General features: G+C 42.0%; 1 protein-coding gene across 2 annotated transcripts in view; it reads right to left on the reverse strand.

The window, feature by feature from the left end:
- The window catches only part of ANKRD13C (ankyrin repeat domain 13C), an 86,784-nt gene that overhangs the window by 50,776 nt on the left and 11,222 nt on the right, over positions 1–24,786 (reverse strand). For both annotated transcript variants that reach the window (XM_060232015.1, XM_060232014.1), the window contains exons 2-6: positions 21,481–21,522; positions 13,124–13,228; positions 5,055–5,140; positions 1,970–2,015; positions 1,148–1,214 (exon numbers count right to left, since the gene is read on the reverse strand). In XM_060232015.1, the coding sequence (XP_060087998.1) occupies positions 1,148–1,214; positions 1,970–2,015; positions 5,055–5,140; positions 13,124–13,228; positions 21,481–21,522 (346 nt within the window). The remainder of the gene's footprint in view (positions 1–1,147; positions 1,215–1,969; positions 2,016–5,054; positions 5,141–13,123; positions 13,229–21,480; positions 21,523–24,786) is intronic.

Genomic DNA, 24,786 nt, shown 5'->3' on the forward strand with positions numbered 1-24,786 from the left:
GCTCTTAATTTACTCTATAATGTTAGTAGCTAACATAACAACAAGGTAAGGTATCCTCCCTCATCTATGCTACAACAATCCTCTACAAATTTGCAAAAATCTACAACAATCCTCTACCACTCATTGTCCTAAATCAAGGAACAAATGCTAAATTCTACACTGCAAAACTTCATCAACTACTTCTGTTTTTTATATGTTTATATTACACTTGATAAATGCCTTTATTTAAAGATGCCCTCATAAATAAAAAGTTCCCCACAAACACGATAGAAGAAATTATAAATACTAGCACTAAAGGAAGCAGGTTATAAAGTACATCAATAGTCAGTCTAATGTAGCTGGATTGAACTAAATAGAGTGTTTTTATTTTCTTTCTTCCAATATTGTGAGAATCTTTAAATTAAAGATGAAGAAGAGATGGAAGGGAGGAATGTTTCCTTTGATACATATGCTTAAATAAGATCTTTGTTTAAAAAGAAACTATAAAACTATCTTGATTTTATTTGAAGTAAATAACTCAAAATAATCTAATAGGTCAGTGTACCACATAATTAAATGCAGGTGCTCACTGTGAAACACCTGCACAATCCCTTCAAGATCAAAGTTACAAATAAGAAGACTTTGTTGAAAATAGCCTTGAAGCATGCTTAGGCTTCACACCACCAAACACACTGTTATTCATGCTGAAGATTCAAAGAGAGTCACTTTACAGAGTGATATGAATCATTTATTCAGTTTTCAATACTCAGAATTTATGAGAATCCAGCTATGCAAAAGACAGTGCAGCAGATGACTGACTAGCTCTGACCTAGATAACCCAGGCAAGGCCAATCTCATCACATCTCAGAAGCTAAGCAGGGTCAACTCTGGCAAGTATTTGGATGGGAGACCTCCTTGAAATACCAGCAGTTGGGAGGACAGGGGCAGGATTTATTCAGCCACCTCCCTGAATATTCTCCAGGCCCCCAGAAGGGATCAGTCACCAGAGGTCGACATGACTTCCAGGTGCAGACACACAAAAAACACAGATAACTGAATACAGTTAAGGGTCACACCACAATTTAACAAAAAATAAAAAGATTTTATTGTGGTTAAAACTGTGTTCTGCAGTATTACATAATCTTAGAAAGATGAAAACTTTTCTTACCTGATATTTATACCTTGTTTATATATTTTGCAAGCATCAGAAGGCAGAATTCGGGAAAGTAAAGGCACTATTTGGAAAAAAAGTTTTCATTAATATCATTCCATTCAAATATTGTAGAGAATACCGAATTACTTTCCTGTTTTATATCAATGAGACTAGACTTAAAGACAAGTAATCTGGTGGAAGCCCTATATCTTTAAAACATACCACACACCATTTATTTCTGCTTTAAAACATTGGTTGAAAGAAAACTGTGTTTTATTATTTATTTAGATTACTGACACTATGCCTCTCAGTTTAACTTCCCTATGAGAAGACATTAAAAACATATGTCAATGAAATTTGAAATAATAAAATCATACACAAATATGCATCACAAAAGCTGCAAAACTGACCACCAGTGAACAACATCTAAAAATGTTAAACGTTTCCACTAAGTTGATAACCAGTTAGCACAGCAAAAAAGGAAGAAGGGAATTTGGACATGCGGAGAAATTGTGAGCCAAAAAACCCCCAGAATATGCAATCCTGAAAACTGCTATTAATCTCTTAACTGCATGTGTGAATCACATCACTAGTATTAAGACAATTTAGAGTTCTTAGAAGATTCAGAGAGGAAACACACAGAAAGCCTAACTATAAACTTATAAATTGCATTATGAATGTGAGAGTAAACAAGGTACTTTTAGGGACATATTTTGCACTGACAATGCTTGAATTTTCAATATAAAGCTGACTCTAGCCAATAATATAATACTTCTGGACAGCTAGGTAATTTCAGAGAAGTTATCAGCCTCCTAATTTTTAAAATAAAAATCTTACCCCAACTTTGAAAATCCCAGTGAAGTTCAAGATAGAAGTCACCTAGCTGAAGAAAAATATAATTGTTTGTTAAATTATAGTAAACTGACATTTTTTAGACCTGAGATGCACAACTGGAAACAACGTCTAAAATCTAAGGTCTGAGTACGGTTAACATTACTGATATAAATGATATGTTCCCCTTTAAAGGAATGGGAAGACTACAGTAATACAAATTCCTATTTAATAAGAGAAACTGCTTCAGAATTCCTGATGAAAAGGTCCTCAACACTGTACTGCAGGGTTTTACAGCTATCTAGGGCCCCCGGAAATACTTACCTTATGAACTCATGCAGAATCACATGGGCCATTACTACTTAGGGTACATTCAGAGATCACAATAAACTTTAAACAGAGGTTTGTCAGTGTTATGCAAAAACAGTTCGTTCTTTATGTTCATGCACTCACCTTCATTTCTCCTGGTTCTATTATGAGGATCCCAATTGGACACTTCCTATACAGTCAAACACCAATTTGCAATGACATCAAACCACAAGTGCAAGCTGGTTTCCTCCCATAAACTGGGATTCTAAATCTTAGATAAATTCTAGTTTAGAATCACAGTTTAGATGGGGTTGGGCAGGGGGGAGAGTGGGGAGAAGCTTTCATTTGCTGAGCCACCTGCTGATGTCATGGCAAATTAGAGTTAAAGTGGGAAATTATTATTATTATTTTGCATAATGGATAGGATAAGCAAAGGTCCTGCCTCTTTTGGCTAGCCACTAAACCCATGTGTGCATATATGTGTATACATGCAGAGCAGCTCAGCCAATCAGGACCCATGGCTAACTGAAGAAGCCAGATGGCACAGAGAGAGAGAGAGAGAGAGAGAGAGAGAGAGTAAAATTAGTCACATTGTCAGCTCAGATCAAATAGAGCTTTTTCGCACTAGCGTTTACTCCGGCGTAGCACCCCATTTACCTCCGGATCTTTTCCTGGTTTTCGCACCTGTTGCTCCGGCGCTGCGGTTTGCTCCAGCGCTTCAGGGGTTTCACGCCGGAGTATGTTTTTCAACATGCTTCCGGAGTTTTTGAAAACCTCCGGATCCACTCCTCGGAGTTTGCTGTGGGAAATCCATCCACGCCGGATCGACTGCTTTGTGGGCGTCACCCTCTCCCTTTCCGTCCTCCCACCCCATCCACCCCCTTGGCCAATCATCAGCCGTTCGCGGCGCTTCCCAAAAGTGCCCGCACGGCCATTTTTTTTAAACTTCATATTTCTTGCGTAATAGCGATATTTCAAAATTAACAAATAGGAAAAAAAAACCCTCCTGGAATAGCCTCAATTGCCACTTCAATTGGTTTCGTTAGAATTTTTTTTTATTATTATTGACTTTAGTTGCGTTATTTCGCTGTTGCGTTATCTCGCAACTACATTAAACATTGTTGGGGGGGGGGAATTTAGTGCCGGCGCGGGCCAAAGCGTTCATGTGTGTGTGTTTTAAAAAGGCAATGCCTCCCTCAGCTGTGCCACCAGGATTTCTGGACCTGCACAAAATCGCCATGTATAAAATGGGAAGTTGGAGTCCTGCATTCTTCTCCCTGGTTACATTCCGCTCGGTTAGAAAATAGACACGAGCTCGCTCTTCACACGCGCCACAGAAGGGGAAGGAGAGAATGGGGCGGGGGGGGGGAGCTCTGGCGGCAGGAATCAGTCAGGTCCCCGTTGCAAGCGCCAGCCGGGGAGGGGGAAGAGCGCGGAGGAAATCCCAGCTTCGCCACCCGGGAGGGAGCGAGGCTGGGAAAGGAAGAAGCTGCCACACACACACACACACACCACACACACACACACAGAAACCCCTCGATTTCTCTCTCTTCGTTATTGCGATATTTCGCAACTTCAGAATTTGGGAGGAGAATCTAGTGCTAGGATTCTCCACTGTGAATGCTTCTGTTAATACATAAAGGGCTGTGGAGGATACTACAGCTGCAGCCAATCCATAAGCAGAAGCAGCACACGTGATGCCGTTTGTCCACGAAAAGAAGGGGAAGGAACAGCTGTGACTGCTCGATGTTACGTTATTACGTCCTTACGCAACCAGACTTGCGCTTAAAAAAAAAATGATTGACAGGGCATCGAACTCAAGTCGATGCCAGTGGGAAAACGATTTGAGCTGGGGCTTCATGGAAAGCGACTCCGCAAATGAGTCCATGTGCGAAAACGAGGAAAATGAGCCGGACATAATTGCGCCGTGGAATAAGGGGAGCAAACGCTAAGTGCGAAAACGACCATAGAGTTTGTGCTTCCAGAGTGGTAGGGAGACAAAAGTCTTTCTCAGGAGACTTCCTTTCTAAGGAAGAGACTACAGCTGTCTCAGAACGCAGTTTCTTAGGGAAGGTGACTGAAGATCTGTAGTCTTTGGGAGGAGCTCATCAGTTGTTCTGCTTGTGCATTTTGATGTGCGGCTTCCTCCAGTTCCCCTTGAGGCTTTGAAATGCTCTCTTTTAAGTATTAAGAAACTGTAAGGGGAACTAGAGGGAGCCATGCATCAAAATGCGCCCTCAGAGCAATTGGTGGGAAATCCATTGCTTGTGCCAAAGGAAAACAGAAGCCTGGGGGTGAAGCAACACTAAGAAGAAATCGGTAACAGTAAAGATATATTAAGTAAGCAGACAGTAATCAGAAACAAAAACTCAACAGCAGAAAAGTACTTTCAACCTACAGCTTTACTGTACTGGAAACCCATAGCAGACACATAATATTATAACTCTAAATTTCTGGCCCCAGATCACATACAGCTTTCCAAAGCCTTTCCCTAGTCCATGGTGACTCACCCATCATGCTAAGTACTGGCAGGCAAAATGCAGCTCACAAAATGAAGCCTGTCAACTGCTGCTCTAGAAAGCTGTAACACAAACACCAGCTTCCAGCAGGAAGAGGCCTGTATTAATTGTTGGCTGATTCATATTGACTTATGCCATACTGACCCATACTGTTTTAATCTCTAGGCTGGACATTCTCATTAAGTGTAACTACCTATTGAATATTTGCAAGTTAAAGACTCCACATTCTCAAATTATGATAGACACAATTTTTACAAACTTACCTCTTTCAGGGCTTTTAATAATCGAGGTCGCTTTTCTTCAACGCTTTCCCTAGACTGTTGTTTCAGTTTCCTTAGAAGTGCTGTAACTAAATAAATATACTATAAGCCAAGTAATGAACTTCACGGAGCAGACAAAAAAACTGGAAAATATCAAAAAAGTTTGAATGACATGTACAAAATATCAGCCAACACTAAAGTATTTCCAAGCAGTACTTTCCCCTGGACTATTGAACACAACACATTGGACTTACTGTGAAAGTTCTTTTTGTTTGAGAACAAAGAGGACAATCCTGACATATTTGGATACTCCTCCATCAGGGCTTTTTTTTTAGCTGGAACACACCAGAGTGCCATTCCGGCTGGGTTGGTCAGGGCTCTGGTTGGCCAGGGCTTCATGTTTACTGCTAGCAGTAGCAGGTCAGCAGCGGCTGCTCCCTGTACTCTGCATCCTGAAGTTCAGCTCAGCTACTGCACCATTCAAGCGCTAAGCAAGCTGCTGCCAGTAGGAGCAGGAGAAACTTGCCTGCTCCCCACCCCCCACCCCCAAGAAAAAAGCAGCAGCAGGCCTGATGGAAGGAGTGCCACTGCTCGTCTCCGCCCCCATGGAAATATCAATCTCTCCTGCTGGGAGCTGGACCACAGTCCTGGCTGGGAGGACGCTGCAGTGCCAGCTGAGAACCCCCCACAAGGGAATGCGGCTCTGGAAACAGGTGCCTACCTTCCCCCTAGGCCCTGAAAAAGTTTGTTTTGGATCTGTGGAGGCCAACTCATGACATCCACCAGGGACTGCGAGGGAAATGGAGGGCTACTGGCTCTTCCTGGCACTGCTGGTCTCAGCACTGTAACTTGGTTTTGGTGCATAGCAGGAGAAGAAGAGGAGGCTTGCAAGGCAGAGCTGGGGAACTGGGGCAGGAGAAGAGAGGAATACCAGCACCTTTTGCTGGGGAGGGGGAGAAGGCTGAAAGGGGCTTCTCAGACGAAAGCTCCCAAACTTTGGCAGTGGTTGGAAAGTTGTGACGTTGGGGAAAGGGAGACATCTTGACTCTCCTCATGTGAGCAAACGGGATGTGGCTTGCACTGGAAAGAGATTTGCAGACATTTAAGAGGGATGGAAAGCTGAATGCCTGAGCATCTCACTCATTCAACTGCAGTCTATTAAATACATATTTCCCAAGCTGGAACTGGGGGAAAAAGATCGTTCCAGGGAACTTTTATTATTCTTTTAAGGAGCTTCACTTTCACGCAGGTGGATGCCAATGACAGTTGTGGCGGCAGCTGACTTGGTTCTTTTGGCTTTCCTACTAGTTGTGGTTCACAGGCCAAGCAGTAAACAGAGAATGTTTGCATAACATAGAGTCCCATGCGGCCCCTAAGTAGCTTTGCACCAGCACTGAAATAAAGTGCCTAGGATTTAACTGCTCAGTAAATATCCTTAGGACTGGGCTGCAAAAAGGCAACCTTAAAATTTGCACAGATCTCCGCCCCCCGCTTTAAATCATTGTTTGTGTATGCATTAACACTGTGCCTGTTTTTTTAAAATAATGCTTGACATACTTTATAAATTGTGATTTAATTACTTAGATTATGTTTGGTTCTAAATTCAGTAGGAGAAAGTATTAAATGCATGACAAAGAGAAATGATGCATTGGCAGAGGAAAGAATGACATGAATCTTATTCCGGCTTAAGTCAGGAAAGTGTTTTGACATTTGTATTGGTTAGAACCTGGCTAAGAAAGTGATCTTTGTTTGAAAATTGTTATGGTTATAAATTCCACAAACCCCTTGCTTGTAAGGACTGTTTGCTGTGCCTTTCCTATCACCAAATCTGTGATGAGAAGATTGTTTACTTGTTCAAATCCAGCAAAGGAGAGAAGACTTAATGTGCAGGTAACACTGTGTGAACAGGTTTATGTGCAGGTAACACTGTGTGAACAACCTGCTTGGAGAAACCTTTTGCTAACCACATCTGCCACTCAATTTCCAAATGGCCAAATGCAACCATGATGAGTCCACGTATGGGACAGAGCTCTGCATTAGCATATTCTGAACTACTGATAAGAGTGGACAGGGCTACTAGACTGGAGAACTATGGCTGCCTGGACAATCTGGGAGCCACACATGACTTCCACCTTCTCCTGTTTGATTTTGCATAGCATTTTGGAAATTACTGGAATAGAAGACTTCTAGGTTATGGTGCCATTAGAGCATTCACTTATTCTGCTTGGGAGTATGTGAATTGGGAGAAGAATCTTGCTACTTTGGCATTGTCTCTTGTTGCAAACAGCTCTACTTGTGGGCAACTATCAGTTGAAACAGGTCTAGGTTGAGTGCCCACTCTCTTAGATCTAGCTGGCTTCTGTTTAGCCAATCTGCTTGAATATTTAGTGAGTCTTGAATGTGTTCTGCTTTTATTGAGGCTACATAGCCCACCTCATTATGCATGCTGCTTCCTCCTGTTGAGAGTTAATGATTGCCCTGAGGTGGAATATTGATTGTGATGGAGACAACTGAGTCTTCTGTATGAGGAACCCATGACCTGTGAGACACTGCATGGTGATTTGTAGATCCTTGACAGCTTTCATGCAGGAGGGTGACCTAATTAGAAGGTCATATGGCCAGGTATGGATGCACATGGATCCCCTGAGTCCTCAGTTGAGCTACTAATGGAACAAGGAATTTTGTAAATATTGTGGGAACAGATGCCAGACCAAAAGGCATGGTCTTGTACTGGAAATGGAGTTTCCCAAAGGGTGAACCTTTGGGAAGTGATGGGTGTGCTGAAAAAACTGGTACATGAGATATGTCTCTGGCAAGTCTATTCTGTAGACTTTTGTAGCAACTCTGTGATAGTTCTCAATGTTTCCATCTTGAAGTGTCACTATGATTTTGTTCAAGAATTTTAGATCCAAGACCATTTTCCAGTCTTCTTTTCTTTGGAATTGTGAAAAAAATTAAATACATTCCTGAGAACCTTTGTGGTGACAGTACTGGCCCTACTGCATCTATGTCCAGAACATGATTTATTGCATTGAGAGTATGCTGTCATTTTAACAGGCAGTTTCAGACTGGGGAGTTCAGGAAGCAATTGGGTGGAGGAGTAGAAAACTCTTATGAGGTAACCATTTGACTACCACTGCTCTCACCCACCTGGCAGAGGTAGATCTCAGTCAAGTTGCCTGAAATTGCTTAAGTTTCCCCCCTGGCATCAGGACAACTGGTTTTGTTGCTTTATATTCTTGTTGATTCCAGCTGACTGTCCAGCAAAACTGGATTGGTGACTGGAGTCATAGGATTGTCTTGACTTATTTCCAGGAATTTCTTTTGACGTCTCATTGGAACCTAGGTAGAGTTCTACTGGATTAAAAGGACTGAGTTCCAGGGTTCTTAGAGTGTTTAGTGAAAGGCATAGCCTTTTTGTCCTTTATTTCTATGAGGATGTCATCTAGGCAGTTCCCAAAGAGCTTGCCTCTGAGGAACGGCCATGTGGTGACATTTGATTTAGAGAGTATATCCACTGTTCAGAACTATAGCCAGAGATGCCTAAACACTACCACATTGGACACCATAGCCCTCACTGAGAATTTAATGGGAGTCTAAGTTGGCATCAGTAATGAAGGCAGCTGCTCTCTCCAGCCTATGAGGGTAGGCTAGGACCTTTTGGAGCCACATAATAGAGGCCCTGACCATAGGTGAATTTGCAGCTGCCGCTCTGATAGACAGAGCCACAGCTTCATGAGATCTGCATAGAACTGCCTCACTCCTCCTGTCACTAGCATCCTTCAGTTTGCCTTTTTGTTCTTAAGGAAGCTCTATATCTGATGCCAAGCTGGTTACTGGGACTTCAATGACTGGAATTTTAAGAGGCTAAAATACTTTAGGAGAGAAGGCATACAACTTTTTAGCTTGCCCCACATGTGAATGCTGATATGCTGGGGTAGCCCATTCCTCCTTAATTTTTTGCTTTAAAAACTTGGGGAAAGGGAGAGAAAGCTGAAGAATTTTAAGAGCTCTGTAGAGTAGCAGAGGTAATTTCTCCTGTGTAAACAGTCTTTTAAACTACTGGCTTTGTTGCACAGGCTCATCCTCTGATAATTCCCCATCCCCCTTATCAGATTAGTTACTAGAGAGCTCAGAATCTGTGAATGAATATTCTTCCTCTGATCTGCAAGAGGGAGACATGGAAAGACTGCTTGAAGCAGAGGGATGCCCCTTAAATTCTGCTGTGATCAGTCAGGCAGGGTGTGTGCTGTTGCACAGTATTCTCGCAGCCCTGAGCAGCATGCCTGTGATGCTGGGAGTGAGGGGGGAGACAGAGAGCTGGCTTACTAGACTCACAGTACCTCTTTCTGGATGTCTGTTTGAGCTTACTGGGGGGGGGGGGTGTTTCCCTCCGGCCAAGACTGGAAGGAGTGGGGGAACAATAATAATCTTCCATTAGTTTGCTACTCCAAGGGAGTCAGGGTCACAGCTTCCTGCTCACTCAGCCCTCCAGTCATTTCTTCTCTGGACATAGAGGCTTGCTCTGGGGAGTCAGGAGGCCTTTCTCACTGCCCCCTACAGGGAGCTAGAGAAACACAAAGAGTAACGTGGAAAAGTGAGGTAGGAATGAAGCCCAAAGGCACCCACGCAGAACCAACATCAATCATGAAAACTTTATATAAATAACTTATTGCATAACAAACAATACTAATAAATACAGTAACAAAGTGCCCCGAACACACAGTCCTCTCATTCAATACAAGTATGTATCTTGATACATCTTGTTACATCCAAGGACATCCAAGGAAAACCTTATGAAGTCATGAAGTGAAGTCATGTGTCTGTAATTCTGTGACTTAAGTGTCGAAATATGTTTCTTTAAGAGTTGAGTTAATGTTTAACACCTGTTCATATGTAAATCATGTACGGTGCGGCCATGTGGTGCCATTCAATTTGCCAGAAAAAAGTTCAGTTATGGCTGTGTATGAATTTTTCAGGAATTGTGAAGGTTTGTAATTTTGCAATTTTGCCTGTTATATTTTATTGTATTCTGTTCCTTAGCTTGCTGGTGATCTTTTGATATTATCTTTTATGCAGCTTGTTAAAGCCCCAGATGAAACAGGGAGATATGCGCTTCCCTGTTGCTTTATTGCGCTGTGCTGCCCATACGAAATAGCGCTTCACCGTTTTTCGTGTTTACACCTTCCTGGCTGAAAGGATTACGGAATTGTGCTGTGCCGCTAATGCGAAATAACGATGTGCCGCTTGTTGTCAATACCTTCCTGGCTGAAAGAATCGCTGTAACCTTGGACTTTCACTTCATGGCTTCGTAAGGTTTTCCTCGGATGTCCATTATCAAGATACATACTTGTACTGAATGAGAGGACGGTGTGTTCGGGGCACTTTGTTACTGTATTTATTAGTATTGTTTGTTATGCAATAAGTTATATATATATAAAGTTTTCATAATTGAGGTTGGTTCAGAGTGGATGCCTTTGGGCTTCATTCCTACACTACAGAGAGCTAGCATTTTGATGCCAATTTGCTCTTCACCTCCCTTGCTGGTTTGAAGCTCTAGCACTGTGTGTGATTGTTGAAAGCGTTTATGCAGGGCCCTAGTGTCCTGGACCCACTGATGGACTTCCTGATGGAGCCTGGGGTTTTTTGGGGCACTGTGTGACACAGAGTGTTGGACAGGATGGGCCATTGGCTTCTCTTATATTCTTATGTCCTCCTGCTATGCACACCCAGGGCCAGCACTCCCACTAGGTGAACTTAAGAAGTCACCTAGGGCACAGCCCTGAGGGGTACTGATTTGGGTGCCCTCTGGGAGGGTGGTGGCCACCCCTCCTTCCTGGGAGATTTAAATCATGCAGGAGGGAGCCCAGGAGCAGCCACTGACCTTCCCACACCTGGGAAAGGTCCCACCCATTAGCTAATTGGCAGGGCCTTTAAATTGCCCAGGAGGCCAGTGCCTGCTCCTGGGTGCTCTCCTAATCACAGGTAACACCAGTAGAAGCAGCCAGGCCGGCCTCCCCCTCCATTTGTAGAGCCTGCCAACCAACTTGTTGGTGGGGTCTTTAAACTGTGGGGGGAAGGGAAGTGGCTGCTCCTGCCACTCTTCCCATGTGATCTGAATCACCAGCAGGGGTGGAGACAACCTTCAAGCATCTCTGCCGCAGCCTGAAGGCCGCCTCCGCCCCCAATTCTAATCGCACAGGAAGAATGGCAGGAGCAGCCACTGTCTTCCTACACGATTTAAAGACCCTGCCAACCAACTGTTCAGGGGCTCTTTAAATGGAGGGGGACGCTGGTCCTGCTGCTTCTGCTGGCACTACCCATGATCAGGAGAACGTCCAGGAACAGGTGCCGGCCTCCTGGGTGATTTAAAGTGATTGGCAGGACTTTTCCAGGAGCCCTCCTGCACGATTTAAACTGCCCAGGAGGGAGGGGGCAGCCCCCATCCTCCCAGCCTAGGGCACCTGCAAGCCTGGCACCGGCCCTGTGCACACCTAGTAGGATCACTCCCAGCTCCTCTTCTGAAGATGCTACTGCATCTGAAACTTCAGTCAGCTGTGTCAATTGAAGGCATAACAATCTGCAAACATCTCCTAAGAAAGTAAGGGAGACACTCTGAACATATGAACAGCTTTTTTTTTTTTTTGCAGTAAAGCCTGAACAAAAGACAAATGGATGACAAATAACTTTAAGGAGAAAGGTTAGAGACAGAAAAGGGAAAAGATTATACAATCTAGCCACTCTGTGAGAACTGGTGTCTCACAGAGCTCAGTGCACCCTCTGATAAGGTAGGAAAAGAACTGAAGAGGGCAGGCACACCTATTTGGGGCGGTGGAAAGAACAATCCAGCTCTGGTCTCCAAGTATGATGGGAAGAGGAGTATTCAAACATGCCAGGACATCTCCTTTAAAGAGAATAAATAAACCTTTCATGGGGGCCAATTGAATGGTTTGCCGCACCAGATGCTGCAATAGTACTAAAGGTAAACAGATGTGGACCTGATCAATCTTATAAATGAGACCACAGTAGGGGCCCAAAGTAAGAGCAGGATACTTAAGGTAAATAGCAAATATTTAAAGCATTCATGTTCTCTTCTCAGAACATGAACTCTTCTCAGCATTTGAACAGTGGCATTTTCCCATCTAAAAGCTCCTGAATTCAGCTTCCCAAACTGCTCTCCGAAGGAATTTTACAGCTTGTGCATCTCTAAGAGAAGCTTCCATTAAGACAGCTCTGAAATTCATATTCATGTGTGACCCCACTGCAGGGGTCCCCAACCCCTGGGCCCCGGACCGGTACTAGTCCGTGGCCTGTTTCCAGGTGGGCCGCACAGCTGCCCATCCACACACACCCTGCGCAGCCTCGTCATCCCCCCGCGCAGCTTCGCCGTCCCCCTTTTATACCACTTTAAGGCTGGGGAAGGTGCCATGAAGCGCTTTCCAGGCCGACCTCCCCCACCCCCAGCTGATCAGCTGATCCAATCAGCAGGGGAAACTGCGGCAGCAGCAGCGAGCGACCGCTGAAACAACCACGCTGCCATAGTTTTCCTGGCCAACTGGATCAGCTGATCAGCGGGGGGGGGTCGGTCTGGAAGGCGCTTCACCTTCCCTGGCCTTAAAGTGGTAAAAACAGGAGGTGGTGAAACTGTGTGGGGGTGGGTGGCAAGGCTGCGGGAGGCGGGGCAGAGGAGAGAGGAGGAAACGGGGGAAGGTGCCACGGGGGGGCAGCCACTGGTTCTGGGGCTGTGGTGGGATAAAAATAGGTTGGGAATAAAAAAACAACAACTCTGCTTAAACAACAGAGTTCATCAGAAGCTTTCAAAAAGAAGCAAATATATTCATCTGCCACCCAACAGAGGCTGAGTTACATTTGAGTTATATATAATTAAACTGCTAAATTATTCATCCTGAGCTGACTGCAGTTTCTTTGCCTTTTATAAACCAAATTCAGGGGTTGGGGGGTGTCATGAGAATAATACAGGTTTCTCCCCACAGGCTTTTGGTCCAAGGGCAGGGAAGATTTCTAATGTACTTCCATGATTATGCTGAACAACTGGAATGACTGTTTCTTACTCATTTGTCTATCTCCATAGCTGATGGCTTCTGCAAGAGGACTCCATCCCTGAGCATTTTTCACTTTCACAGGAGCATTGTGAGCCAGAAGCAAGTGGGCACATTCTGTAATAATGTAAGAGATAGCAGTTAGTCTACTAAAAAAACTTATCTGCTCCAATGCAAAAAACCACTTATAGTCTGACAAACTGAAATATTCTTTCCTATTTATGATAGTTGACAATCGTGTTAATCGAGGCAATCAAGAATAGTTTGTTTCTGTAACATTTTAAAATATGCTCTAGTTTAAAATTTACCATCATGCACATGTTGCAACAGGACAACTCGTCAGATACTCTACACCGCTTCGCTAACAGTAGAACTTCCTGCTAGTGCAAGAACATGCATTCCAGTCCAGTATTTCCAGAGCTACTGCCAATTTGGGGGAAATAAAAACACGAAGGAAGGAAAATCCTTAATAATCCAATCCACAGAAATCTTAACCAAATAAATCCTAACAAACTAAGCTTCCCTCAAATAATGTCACTAATAAGACAAGAGATGCACACAAACCTAAGAATTCCAGTTCAGGGTGGACCTGAACCAAACTGGCCAATTCAGACTTCCTTTCTCCCAGCTATGGCAAGCCATGGCTGGGAGAAAGGAGGAGGATCTCCCGAGAATGGTAAAACAGCTGGCAGCCATTTAACCTGTCCATTCTACTTCCCTTTGCTTCCAAGCAAAAGTTAAATGGATCACAGAAATGGCTTGCAGCCAATTTCTGCCTAACAGCAAACAGGCGCACTCACCCCACATGCAGGCTAAAATGGCTGCAAGCCATTTCAGTGATCTGCTTAACTTCCTGCTGCTCGGAAGTGGGGGGGGGGGAATGAAATGGAGGAGTTATATGGCTATCAGCCAATTCAACTTGACAATTTATAGGCAGACCTGTGCTGCTCACCTGCTAGGTTTAAATTGCTTGAATAGCCAAACTAGGCAAAAGTTCAGTGAAATTTGGGGAAACTGCCTTCCCCAAACACCAGTTCAGAAGCTTCTAAGGTCATGATAGTCTTTGTGAATCAGTTCATGCCCATCCCTAATACAAACCATTCCTTTTTAAAACAGTGCTACTGTAAGAGTTCTTACAATTACATTTGAAAATCAAGACTCACCAAATCAACTTTACATGAGATAAGTCTCTAATTCAAGGGTGTCAAACATGGCCTGTGGGACAGCCCTGGCCCATCCAGAGCTCTTATCAGGCCCCAAGCAACTGGTGCAAGGGAGGGACGGTAGGAGGCTGCTGGAAGGGTGAGAGGGCATATGCTGAAATTGCCTTGTCCTGTCAATAGATCTCTTTGCTTGGTAATAAAAGGACACTCTGCTTTTGCCTCTGTAGTCTCTATGGAGACTACACTGCTGCCATAAAAACGAATGCACATGGCCTGCCTCCACTGTTGATGTGCTGGAGGAGGAGGAGGCAGGTAGGTTGGCTGGTTGGTTCCTCCCTCACCCGACTCAACCCTACGGAGTCCACCCAGTGCCTGCACTTCCCTCCCAGTCCCTTCTCACCAACAAGCCAGTAACCCTCACTTGTCCGGGTGCACATCATCTTCAGTGCTCCTGGCTCATGCAGCCACTGACAAACACCTCATCCATATGAGCCTCTTTCTCCCTCCCTTTCTTGCTCTGCTAAACCTGGACAAGAGCCAGGCACTACCATTGGCTGGCTGGGGAGAAGCTGCTATTCTTCACTCAGCTGATCACCTTGAACTGACCTCTGCCAACAAGCACCTCTTTGTGAGTGCCTCTCTCTCTTACTTTCTTCCTCCAGGGTAGCAAATACAAGTTCCAGAAACTGCTCCTGGCTGCCAAGAACCAAGCTGCTCTTTGGTGCTGGCAGACTTAACTGACCAAGTATTGTCTGAATCTCCTACGGTGCATTGGTCTTACCCCCTTCAAGCCCCTCCCCGCTTTCAACCCTGGTCTGGATGAGCCTGCCAAATTGCCCAGGGTAGAGGAGACAATACCCCTGGGAGAGTGCAGACTGTCTTTCCCCGGTACCTGCATTCTCCTGTGCAATTGTTTTAAAAACCCAAAAAAGTGCACAAGAATCCCAGCTATAAATACAAGTTGATGGGGTGTGAACTGGCAGAGACTGACCAAGAGAGAGATCTTGGGGTCATGGTATATAACTCACTGAAAATGTCAAGACAATGTGCGACTGCAATAAAAAAGGCCAACGCCATGCTGGGAATTATTAGGAAGGGAATTGAAAACAAATCAGTCAGTATCATAATGCCCCTGTATAAATCGATGGTGCGGTCTCATTTGGAATACTGTGTGCAATTCTGGTCATCACACTTCAAAAAGGATATTATAGCATTAGAAAAAGTCCAGAAAAGGGCAACTAGAATGATTAAAAGATTGGAACACTTTCCCTATGAAGAAAGGTTAAAACGCTTGGGGCTCTTTAACTTGGAGAAATGTTGACTGCGGGGTGACATGATAGAGGTTTACAAGATTATGCATGGGATGGAGAAGGTAGAGAAAGAAGTACTTTTCTCCCTTTCTCACAATACAAGAACTTGTGGGCATTCGATGAAATTGCTGAGCAGTTGGGTTAAAACGGATAAAAAGAGGTACTTCTTCACCCAAAGGGTGATTAACGTGTGGAATTCACTGCCACAGGAGGTGGTAGCAGCTACAAGCATAGCCAGCTTCAAGAGGGGGTTAGATAAAAATATGGAGCAGAGGTCCATCAGTGGCTATTAGCCACAGTGTGTGTGTATATATATATGTTCTTATGTATCTAACCCCTAGCATTGCACATACTACACCAGGCTTTGCATCATCTCCCAGCCAGTGTCTTTTCTTTTTTGGGGGGAGGGGGGGTTATGGGGAGAATTGAGTACCATTTGCCTTAAGAATTCTGAAGAACTCAAAAGCTTTGCCCTCTGTTATGTGACACTTAGTTGGTCCTAATACTACACCAGAAAAGGGGGAGTAGTGAATTCTTTGCCTTTTTTGAGAAGGAAGGGTCATAAATGGGAGGAGGGTATGATTGCAATTCTGTTGGGTACTTTGCCCCGTGCCCTTCTTTCTCTGATAGGCAGAATCCAGAGATGGTAGACTGCCTCCTTCCCTTTGCATCTGCCAGCAAATGTTTTAAAAGGCAAATGTTGAGCAAATGTTTTAAAAGGCTTCAGATTTTGATGCAATAACTCAGAGCAAGAGGTGTAAGTTATAAAGAATATTAAATAAAGGGTGTTTTAAGTGTGTTCATGTTTTAAGCATGTTTCTATTTCAAGTAAAAAAAATAATATCATTAATTGGGTTTCCCAGTTTGGTGTAGTGGTTGAGTGTGTGGACTCTTATCTGGGAGAACCGGGTTTGATTCCCCACTCCTCCACTTGCACCTGCTAGCATGGCCTTGGGTCAGCCATAGCTCTGGCAGAGGTTGTCCTTGAAAGGGCAGCTGATGTGAGAGCCCTCTCCAGCCCCACCCACCTCACAGGGTGTCTGTTGTGGGGAAGGAAGGTAAAGGAGATTGTGAGCCGCTCTGAGACTCTTCGGAGTGGAGGGTGGGATATAAATCCAATATCATCATTTGCCTTTGTTCATTATAAAGGCTAAATCTCCAGTATCTGGCATTATTTTTTATAGTACACGCCGCCTGGCCCAACAGAGTGGCATTTATGTCAGATCCTGTCCCTCATAACAAATCAGTTTGATCTCTGCTCTAACTGTTTAGGAACATGGAATGCCATGCACAGGAGATGAGCAACTCTACTTTATCAAACCAAAGCCATTTTGGGGAGAACTAAGACTATGCAGGTGGGTAGTTTTAATCTAAGTGCCCATAGAGTTTCATGTGCGTGTGTGTACTATTTATTTAACAAAGATTCATGTGGGTAGCTGTATTGTTCTGAAGCAGTAAAACAAAGTTTGAGTCCAATGGCACCTTTAAAAGCAACAAAATTTTATTCAGGGTATAAGTTTTCATATGCAAGCACACTTTTTAAAAATATTTATATCCTGCATTATGTTCTTAGACTCAAAATGCCTAGCTAACATCATGTAATGAAGCTGCAAGTCACACAGACATAAAACTCAGTTTACAAGATAAAAACAATCTATAAATTTAAACAAATTACTATTATTAGATCCTCTTTTCTACCCTGCCCCTTCAATTCTGGATAACTAGATTAAATGGTGGTATTCAACAGTTCATATAACAAAGCTATTATAGTGCTGTAACAGGATGTTTATTTTAACTAGCTGGTCTCTTACAGCTTATAATATCCTGAATATTTCTTTGCTTGTTTCCCTAAGAGTGTGCTGTTCAGGTTAACTAAATCTGCATGAAGTGTGCCACTTTAAGTGAGCTACAACTTGACCAAGTAAAACTGAAATGAGTTTATCTGAGCTGCTTTAGCCTCATTCAAGTCCACAGGACTAAGTCAAGCATAACTGATAGCACTATAGTACAGCTGGGTATTATGCAACAGCTTCAAGTTTAAAACCTAGTCAGTGCAGCATGTTATTTATATTATTTACAAAACTCATATCCTGACATTCTGCTCTTATAAGAGCCACCAAGACAGCTAAAAATTTAGAACATACAAGATAAAATGCATTGTAAAACCATTAAAATAAACTTCCTCAGAAACATATCTCATTAAAACAACTTTTAAAAGAGGTTTAAAACAAAGTTAAAATACATACAAAACATAAAACATAGGTTAGGAAGTAGGGGTCATTGAAGGAATGCAAAATGAAAGAAAAAAGTCTTCACTCACTGGCAGAACACAGCAACAGAAGGGAACAGGTGAATCTCTATGACAAGAGAATTTCAGAGACTTGGTGCCATGACTGAGAAGGCCCTCTTCCAGACTAATCTCAGAAGGTAGAGGCACATGAAGCAGGGCCTCCAAAGATGACTGTAATGGTTGAGCAGGTTTGTAAGAGATTAGGCGCTCTTTCAGGTATGTCAGTCCTAAAACATATAGGGCTCTGAAAGTCAAGACCAGCATTCTGAATTGTGCCCAGAAACAAACTGCAAGCCAGTGTGCATGATCCAAGACTGGAGTGATATGGTCCCTATGACCCACTTCAGTCAACATCCTGGCTGCAATGTTCTGCACCAAGTGTAGTGTCTGAACACATTTCAAGGACAGCCCCATTTAGATTGCATTGTAGTAATCTAATCTAATCTAATCAGAGCATGTGCCACAATGGCCAGAACTTTTCTGCCCAGGAAAGGCCATAGCTGGCTAACCAGGCAAAGCTGATAAAGGGCACTCTTGGCTACAACTGCCACCTCCTTATCAAGCAGTGGGCCTAGGTCCAAGAGCATCCCCAGACTATGGCCCTTTTCTTTCAAGGGGAGTGCAGCCTCATCAAGAACAGTTGACACCTCAAATCCCAGGTCAGACCTTCCACTCACTAGTACCACTTCCAACTTGTGGGAATTAAGCTTCAGTTTATAAACTTGCATCGCACTCCAAAACTGTTTCCAGGCACTGGCTGAGGGTTTCTATAGCCTCTCTGGAATTAGCTGAAACTACAAGACAGCATACTGGTGACAACCCAGCCCAAATCTCCTGATGTTGTATGTTGGTCTGGTCTTGGTCAGGAAAATGCCTTGATAACCCTAACAAACCCTTCTTTGTAACTACCCCTTCTATGTTAATTAAGAATTCTACCCTAAAGAACAGCATACAGATCATTTCCTTCAGCTCTATCAGACACCAGAACAGTTCTGGAGAGAGAAAGATGGTATCACACTGGTATTCTGCGAGGAAATTCCAGGCACAAGCAGCATCAAGGGAGAAAAGACAGTCACTTAAAGAAGCAGAAGATTTCCAGGTGGCTGGGGATGTTAGAGCTAAAGAAGCTGAGGCCACAGGCAGAAATAGATCAGGATATGTGGTTGGACAGAAGGCCATGGAAGGTTTTGGTTATTATTCACAGAAGGTAAGAATAATGAATTTGCACTACAACTAGGAGTTTACGGAAAATAGATGTATGGCTGCCACGATCACAGCAATAGGAAATGAATTATTTTGGCAGCAGAGTTCTGATAAGAGGTAAGATGGCTGAGATATGAAAACTAAAGGCCAGAGAGAAGACTACTGTAGAGTCTTCATCTAGTACCAAAGATTACTTTTTGAATAGGGAATAGAAAAAGGACGAAATGGAGACTAAAGGTTATCCTAAAAATATAATCCATATTGCCTGATAAACACAGTGGACAATGGGTAAAGACAGCAGATGAAGAAATAAAACTTCAGTCTTGGACATACTGACTTTTAGGCAGCAATGAAGTATCTAAGAAGAAATATCACACAGACAGAGAAGCAGGACTGAATAAAGGGAGAAGTTCAGTTGTTGAGAGGTAGAGCTGTCCCGATTATGTTGGTTGTGCTGAAAGTCATGGGATTTAATGAAATACTCTGGGGTTAGCATGTACAGAGAAATCAGAAGAGAGTCAAAGACAGATTCTTAGGTCTGTCTAGAAATTTTGAAGTCATTGTGGTTTTTTGCTTAAAAGTAGGAATTTGGGGAAAACTGAAATATATGCAATCATTTCTTATCAAATGTGAACCTAATCCACTGCTTTAATAACACAGAATACATCATCTATCAGTATATACAATTGCACTAATTGGCATATTTATGGAATTTTAGAAGGAATTGACACTATCAGTAGTCTAAATTAAGTGTCTCTTCAGCTTCCTTGAATAAGCTTTGACAATGACATGAAAAGTCATTTTGCTATAGTATCTATAGTATTTCCATACTTAGTTTTATATATGAAAAATGAGTTAGATTAAAAATACAGTAAGGCAAAAATATTCTGCCTTCCTAACTTAGGATCTGTAAATTTTTGAACTGTATCAATAATAAAATACATCAAAAAGTATGCAATCTCTCAAAATATATCACTTGACAATTTAAGTTATACAGGAATCAGTTTTTAAGAGTCAACTAAATATACAGCTCTGCAAACAATTCAGCTATACAAAAATACTGGGTTTTGGCAATACTACAAAAATACATTAGGAATGTCACCCAATTAGAGAATTCTGATTGTATGAGATGCATTCTACGAAATCAAATCTGTATACATTTGCACATGAACAGTAGTTCTCTCCTGACCTGGACAGGTCTTGGAAGCTAAGCAAAGTTGGCCCAGGCTAGTATTTGGATGAGATCCAAATGCAGAGACAGACAATGGCAAACTACCTCTGATCAAGAAAAATATAAATACTTGAGAGGTGAAAACTGCTGAACCCTATGCTAGTTTATCACATGTACCTTAGTTTCTGCCATTTGAGAGAGGTAGAAAAACATAAAAGTTGAAGTTAGAAAACAAAATATGTAGTAAATAGAAGAAAGTTTATTGTTTGAACAGAAGCAATCTCATACAATCACAAAAGGACTAACAGTTTATCTGGATATCAAATTAAACTTTGTAACACTGGTGCTTGCCGAATTATTCATTAAAACAACCATATCATTAAAATATGTTACACAGCATACATAGGAATTTTTTTATGCAGTACTCCGGTAGTCTTGTAATACATTTTTAATGAGTAAAACCTTATTTTTTAAAAATTCATTCTGAAAGAGAACATGCTTCACAGGGGATTTTTTAGCGTTCCTTCCCCAAATTTCTCATTTTTGTGCCCCTCCCTGATTAGAAAAACTGAAACAGAAATTAGAAAAATCCATTGTTCGTTATAAAGCAATACTGACAGTACCTACCTAAAAGACAGATAACCTGCCCCTCCCCCCCCAATAAATTTATAACTATTGCAACTCCTTTTCCCTTCAGACTCTACACAGCAGCCTTGGTCTTGAGAGTTCCATCCGTTCCTCCTCTATATATATTCCTAGTATACAATAATGAGAAAAGGCAATGGGGATGCTAGTGGTACCTTCCGATTCCCAACTGCCACCCACTTTCCTATCCCTCCTGTACAGAATAAGAAAAGAAAGTACAATAAGACTAGTCCTGTAAAGCCACTTCTCCTTCCATACAGCTCCCAAATAGCCAATCACCCAACTACATAAAGAAGCTGGTGCTAGACAAGAAACAGATGGGCATGTGAGGAGGGTCCCAGAGCTCCCTCCTTCAGTTCCCAGAGCTATTTTTTAATTAAGAAAGATGAAAGGAAATGAAGAGGAATACTCCTCTTGTTTACTCTCTCTTTTTCTTGATCATTCCTGCAAGTAGCATCAAGATGTTCAAAAGAGTGCAAATGTGGTCTGAGGCTTCGTGCTGTGTAATGCTGCTACCCTCCATGCTGTGTAATGCTGTTTTTATAATGCCTTTTTTAAAAAAGAAAGAGCAAAGTAGTTTTACCAACCTTTATGTCCCAACATCACAGCAAGATGTAAAGGAGTGTTTCCTGTAAAGAAAATATAAATTCACTGAATAAAAATGTATAGGAGTTTAATCAGAAAGAGGGGGAATCAAATTTGACACTATCAGTAGTCTAAAGAGTCACTTCAGCTTCCCTTGAATAAGCTTTGACAATGACATGAAAAGTCATTTTGCTATAGTATCTGTAGTATTTCCATAGTTTTATATATGAAAAATGAGTTAAAGATTAAAAATACAGTAAGGCAAAAATATTCTGCCTTCCTAACTTAGGATCTGTAAATTTTTGAATTGTATCAATAATAAAATACATCAAAAATCTCTCAAAATATATCATTACTTGACAATTTACGTTATACAGGAATCAGTTTTTAAGAGTCAACTAAATATACAGCTCTGCAAACAATTCAGCTATACAAAAATACTGGGTTTTGGCAATACTACAAAAATACATTAGGAATGTCACCCAATTAGAGAAATCTGATTGTATGAGATGCATTCTACGAAATCAAATCTGTATACATTTGCACATGAACAGTAGTTCTCTCCTGACCTGGACAGGTCTTGGAAGCTAAGCAAAGTTGGCCCAGGCTAGTATTTGGATGAGACAGATGCAGAGACAGACAATGGCAAACTACCTCTGATCATCTCGTCTACAGAGTCATCGTTCTGGCTACAATTTAATGGCAAAAAAAAAAGTTCTGGAGAAAAAAAACACAGTGGGTACTGTCTGTATTTGAACACAACTAAGCTTTAGAAGTCCTTGGGCCCAGTCACCCCCACCAACACACACATACACCACCCACTATAGGATTGCAAATTTCTGGTTTAGAAATGTCTGCAAACTGTTATGAAACAAACTGTCATTTGTTTCTTGCCTAAAATCCAGCATTTAAATTGCAGTTCAGAACCCAGGATCAATATCTGACTACACAGCTATGGAGATTTAAAGGCTCTAAAGATTTCGTAAGAAGGGATAGTGATTTCTGCTTGCTTCTCTCTTCCCTTTGCAATGTACTAAGCCTTAGTACTTCGTTGCTGGATATCAGTGGGCAAAGGGATGCATGTCACTACAGGAACATTAGAACAAATTTTGAATCTACAGCGTTGCACTAACATAGCTGCCCATCTGGATCTAACTACAGGAACATGTTTTTAAAATTCTGAGGCCTACATGCATTCATCTTCTCATGTGCAGCTTGGAAATGGAAGATTTCATGGTTCCCCATAAACTAGAAGACGGTAGATTTATACCCCGCCCCTCTCTTTGAATCAGAGACTCAGAGCGGTTTACAATCTCCTATATCTTCTCTCCCCACAACAGACACCTTGTGAGGTGGATGGGGCTGAGAGGGCTCTCACAGCAGCTGCCCTTTCAAGGACAACTCCTGTGATAGCTATGGCTAACCCAAGGCCATTCCAGCAGTTGTAAGTGGAGGAGTGGGGAATCAAACCCAGTTCTCCCAGATAAGAGTCCACACACTTAACCACTACACCAAACTAGCATCTGACATACCAGGTAAATGAAGAGAAAAAAATGTGGTTCCTTCACCTGATACAAATCAGGATCTCAAATATGAGTTAAAGCATGGTAGGCGGAACATGCAAGCCTAAAGACTTCAAGATTATTTCTGAAATTAAAAAATCATGATACACTGTTACATATGAATAGAGCCATTCAGCTGGACCCTGATTCTACATGGATCTTTCCCACACTCCTCTATCCCAGAAGCAGCATTCTGGAGAACTCTAATGCTGCAATGGGAGGGGGAGACTTGCTCCAGAAACAGAAATCCTTCTGTTTATGGAAGTTACCAGTGCATCCATTCCTCTGCTTTTCTTTAATATTCTGGTATGCAGGTCTGATTTGGAGCAGTGAGCTGTTCTAACTTTCTGTAATAATATTTACCTTACTGTTCTGCTTTCTTGCAACAAATTTAATCATGCAACACTTGATTAAAATCTCCACAAATGCAAACGATTTTTAACCATACACTAAAGATGGCCCACTGACTCCAACACTCATGATTTTCTGAGTAGGTATAGCACGTGTTATGGCATTAACTATGAAATATATAAGAAAATGAGTCGCTGACTTGCATTACCACTGAAAACTTCTAAAGAAATTCAGTTAAGCTTCTCTCATGCCATACTAACAGGAAAGATTTACAAACTATGGGGTGAATTTAGCAATAATCCCACTTTTTATACTATTTATTTATTTAAAACATTTATTAGCCACATTTCTCCCTTGCAGAACTCAAGCCCGAAAGATTCTACAAACCCTAAAGAACTCAAGGCAGTTTACACTATAAATAAAATGATTATTTTAAAAACCATAATAAAATATGGATAAAACAGTTAAAAGTTACAGTATAAAAACTCCAATTAGAACTGCCAATAAACAGAAACTGAGTAAATTGCAATCCTAAATCAAGCTTATCTTCAGCTGCCTCCAGAAGATCAATGGGGCAGAGGGCATGCACACCTCCTAGGGGAGGTTGTTCCATAACTGTATTCTGTATTAAGTATTTTTATTTATTTAGATTTATAGCCCACCCTCCCCTGTAGATGGGCTCAGGGCAGGTCACACCATATCAATTAACACAAAATAAAATTACGCATTAAATAAAATAATTTAAGCAAATTAGAATAAAATAACATATACAAGTTATTTTACTTCAAATATTTTATTTGAAATCAAGACATTTATAAGAAGGGACATGAGCAGAAACTATTATTATACTTTTAAATACTGGCTCAAGGAAAAAAAATTGTACCACTAGGAATGCATCTCACTTTTAAAAAATAGTTCTATGCAGTCCAAATTAGGATGTCACTCATACTTTAACAGTGGTATTTCTGGAATTATAAATACTGTTCTCTCTGAAGTGTACATAAGTGGCATGACTGTTCACCAATGACAATCTTAGCACTTCCGTGGCCTAAGGTACACAGGGTGATTTGAATCAGACCCCTGTAGCCATGTGCTTCAATAATTCATCAGCTGGCGAAAAGCAGAAACAAACCCACCTATTTTAGTCAGATTTCTTTATAGAGAAGAATCTCAGTCAGTCAACTACAGTTTTCCAACTAGTGTATACAGGTCTATACCTCCTGTTTTGTATAATCATTTCTGTTGTCACTCTTGATGAAAGAAATTTGGGCTTACGGTGAAGGCTCCTTCTATTTGAGGAAGAGGAGAATATCCTGATGTTTCAATACTCCTTCTGACCCAGAATATTTTGATTCCCTTCATTAACAAAGAAACTCCCATCATCATCCTGCAGCT

Source organism: Heteronotia binoei, chromosome 2, assembly GCF_032191835.1.
Source record: "Heteronotia binoei isolate CCM8104 ecotype False Entrance Well chromosome 2, APGP_CSIRO_Hbin_v1, whole genome shotgun sequence".
NCBI classification, from domain to species: domain Eukaryota; kingdom Metazoa; phylum Chordata; class Lepidosauria; order Squamata; family Gekkonidae; genus Heteronotia; species Heteronotia binoei.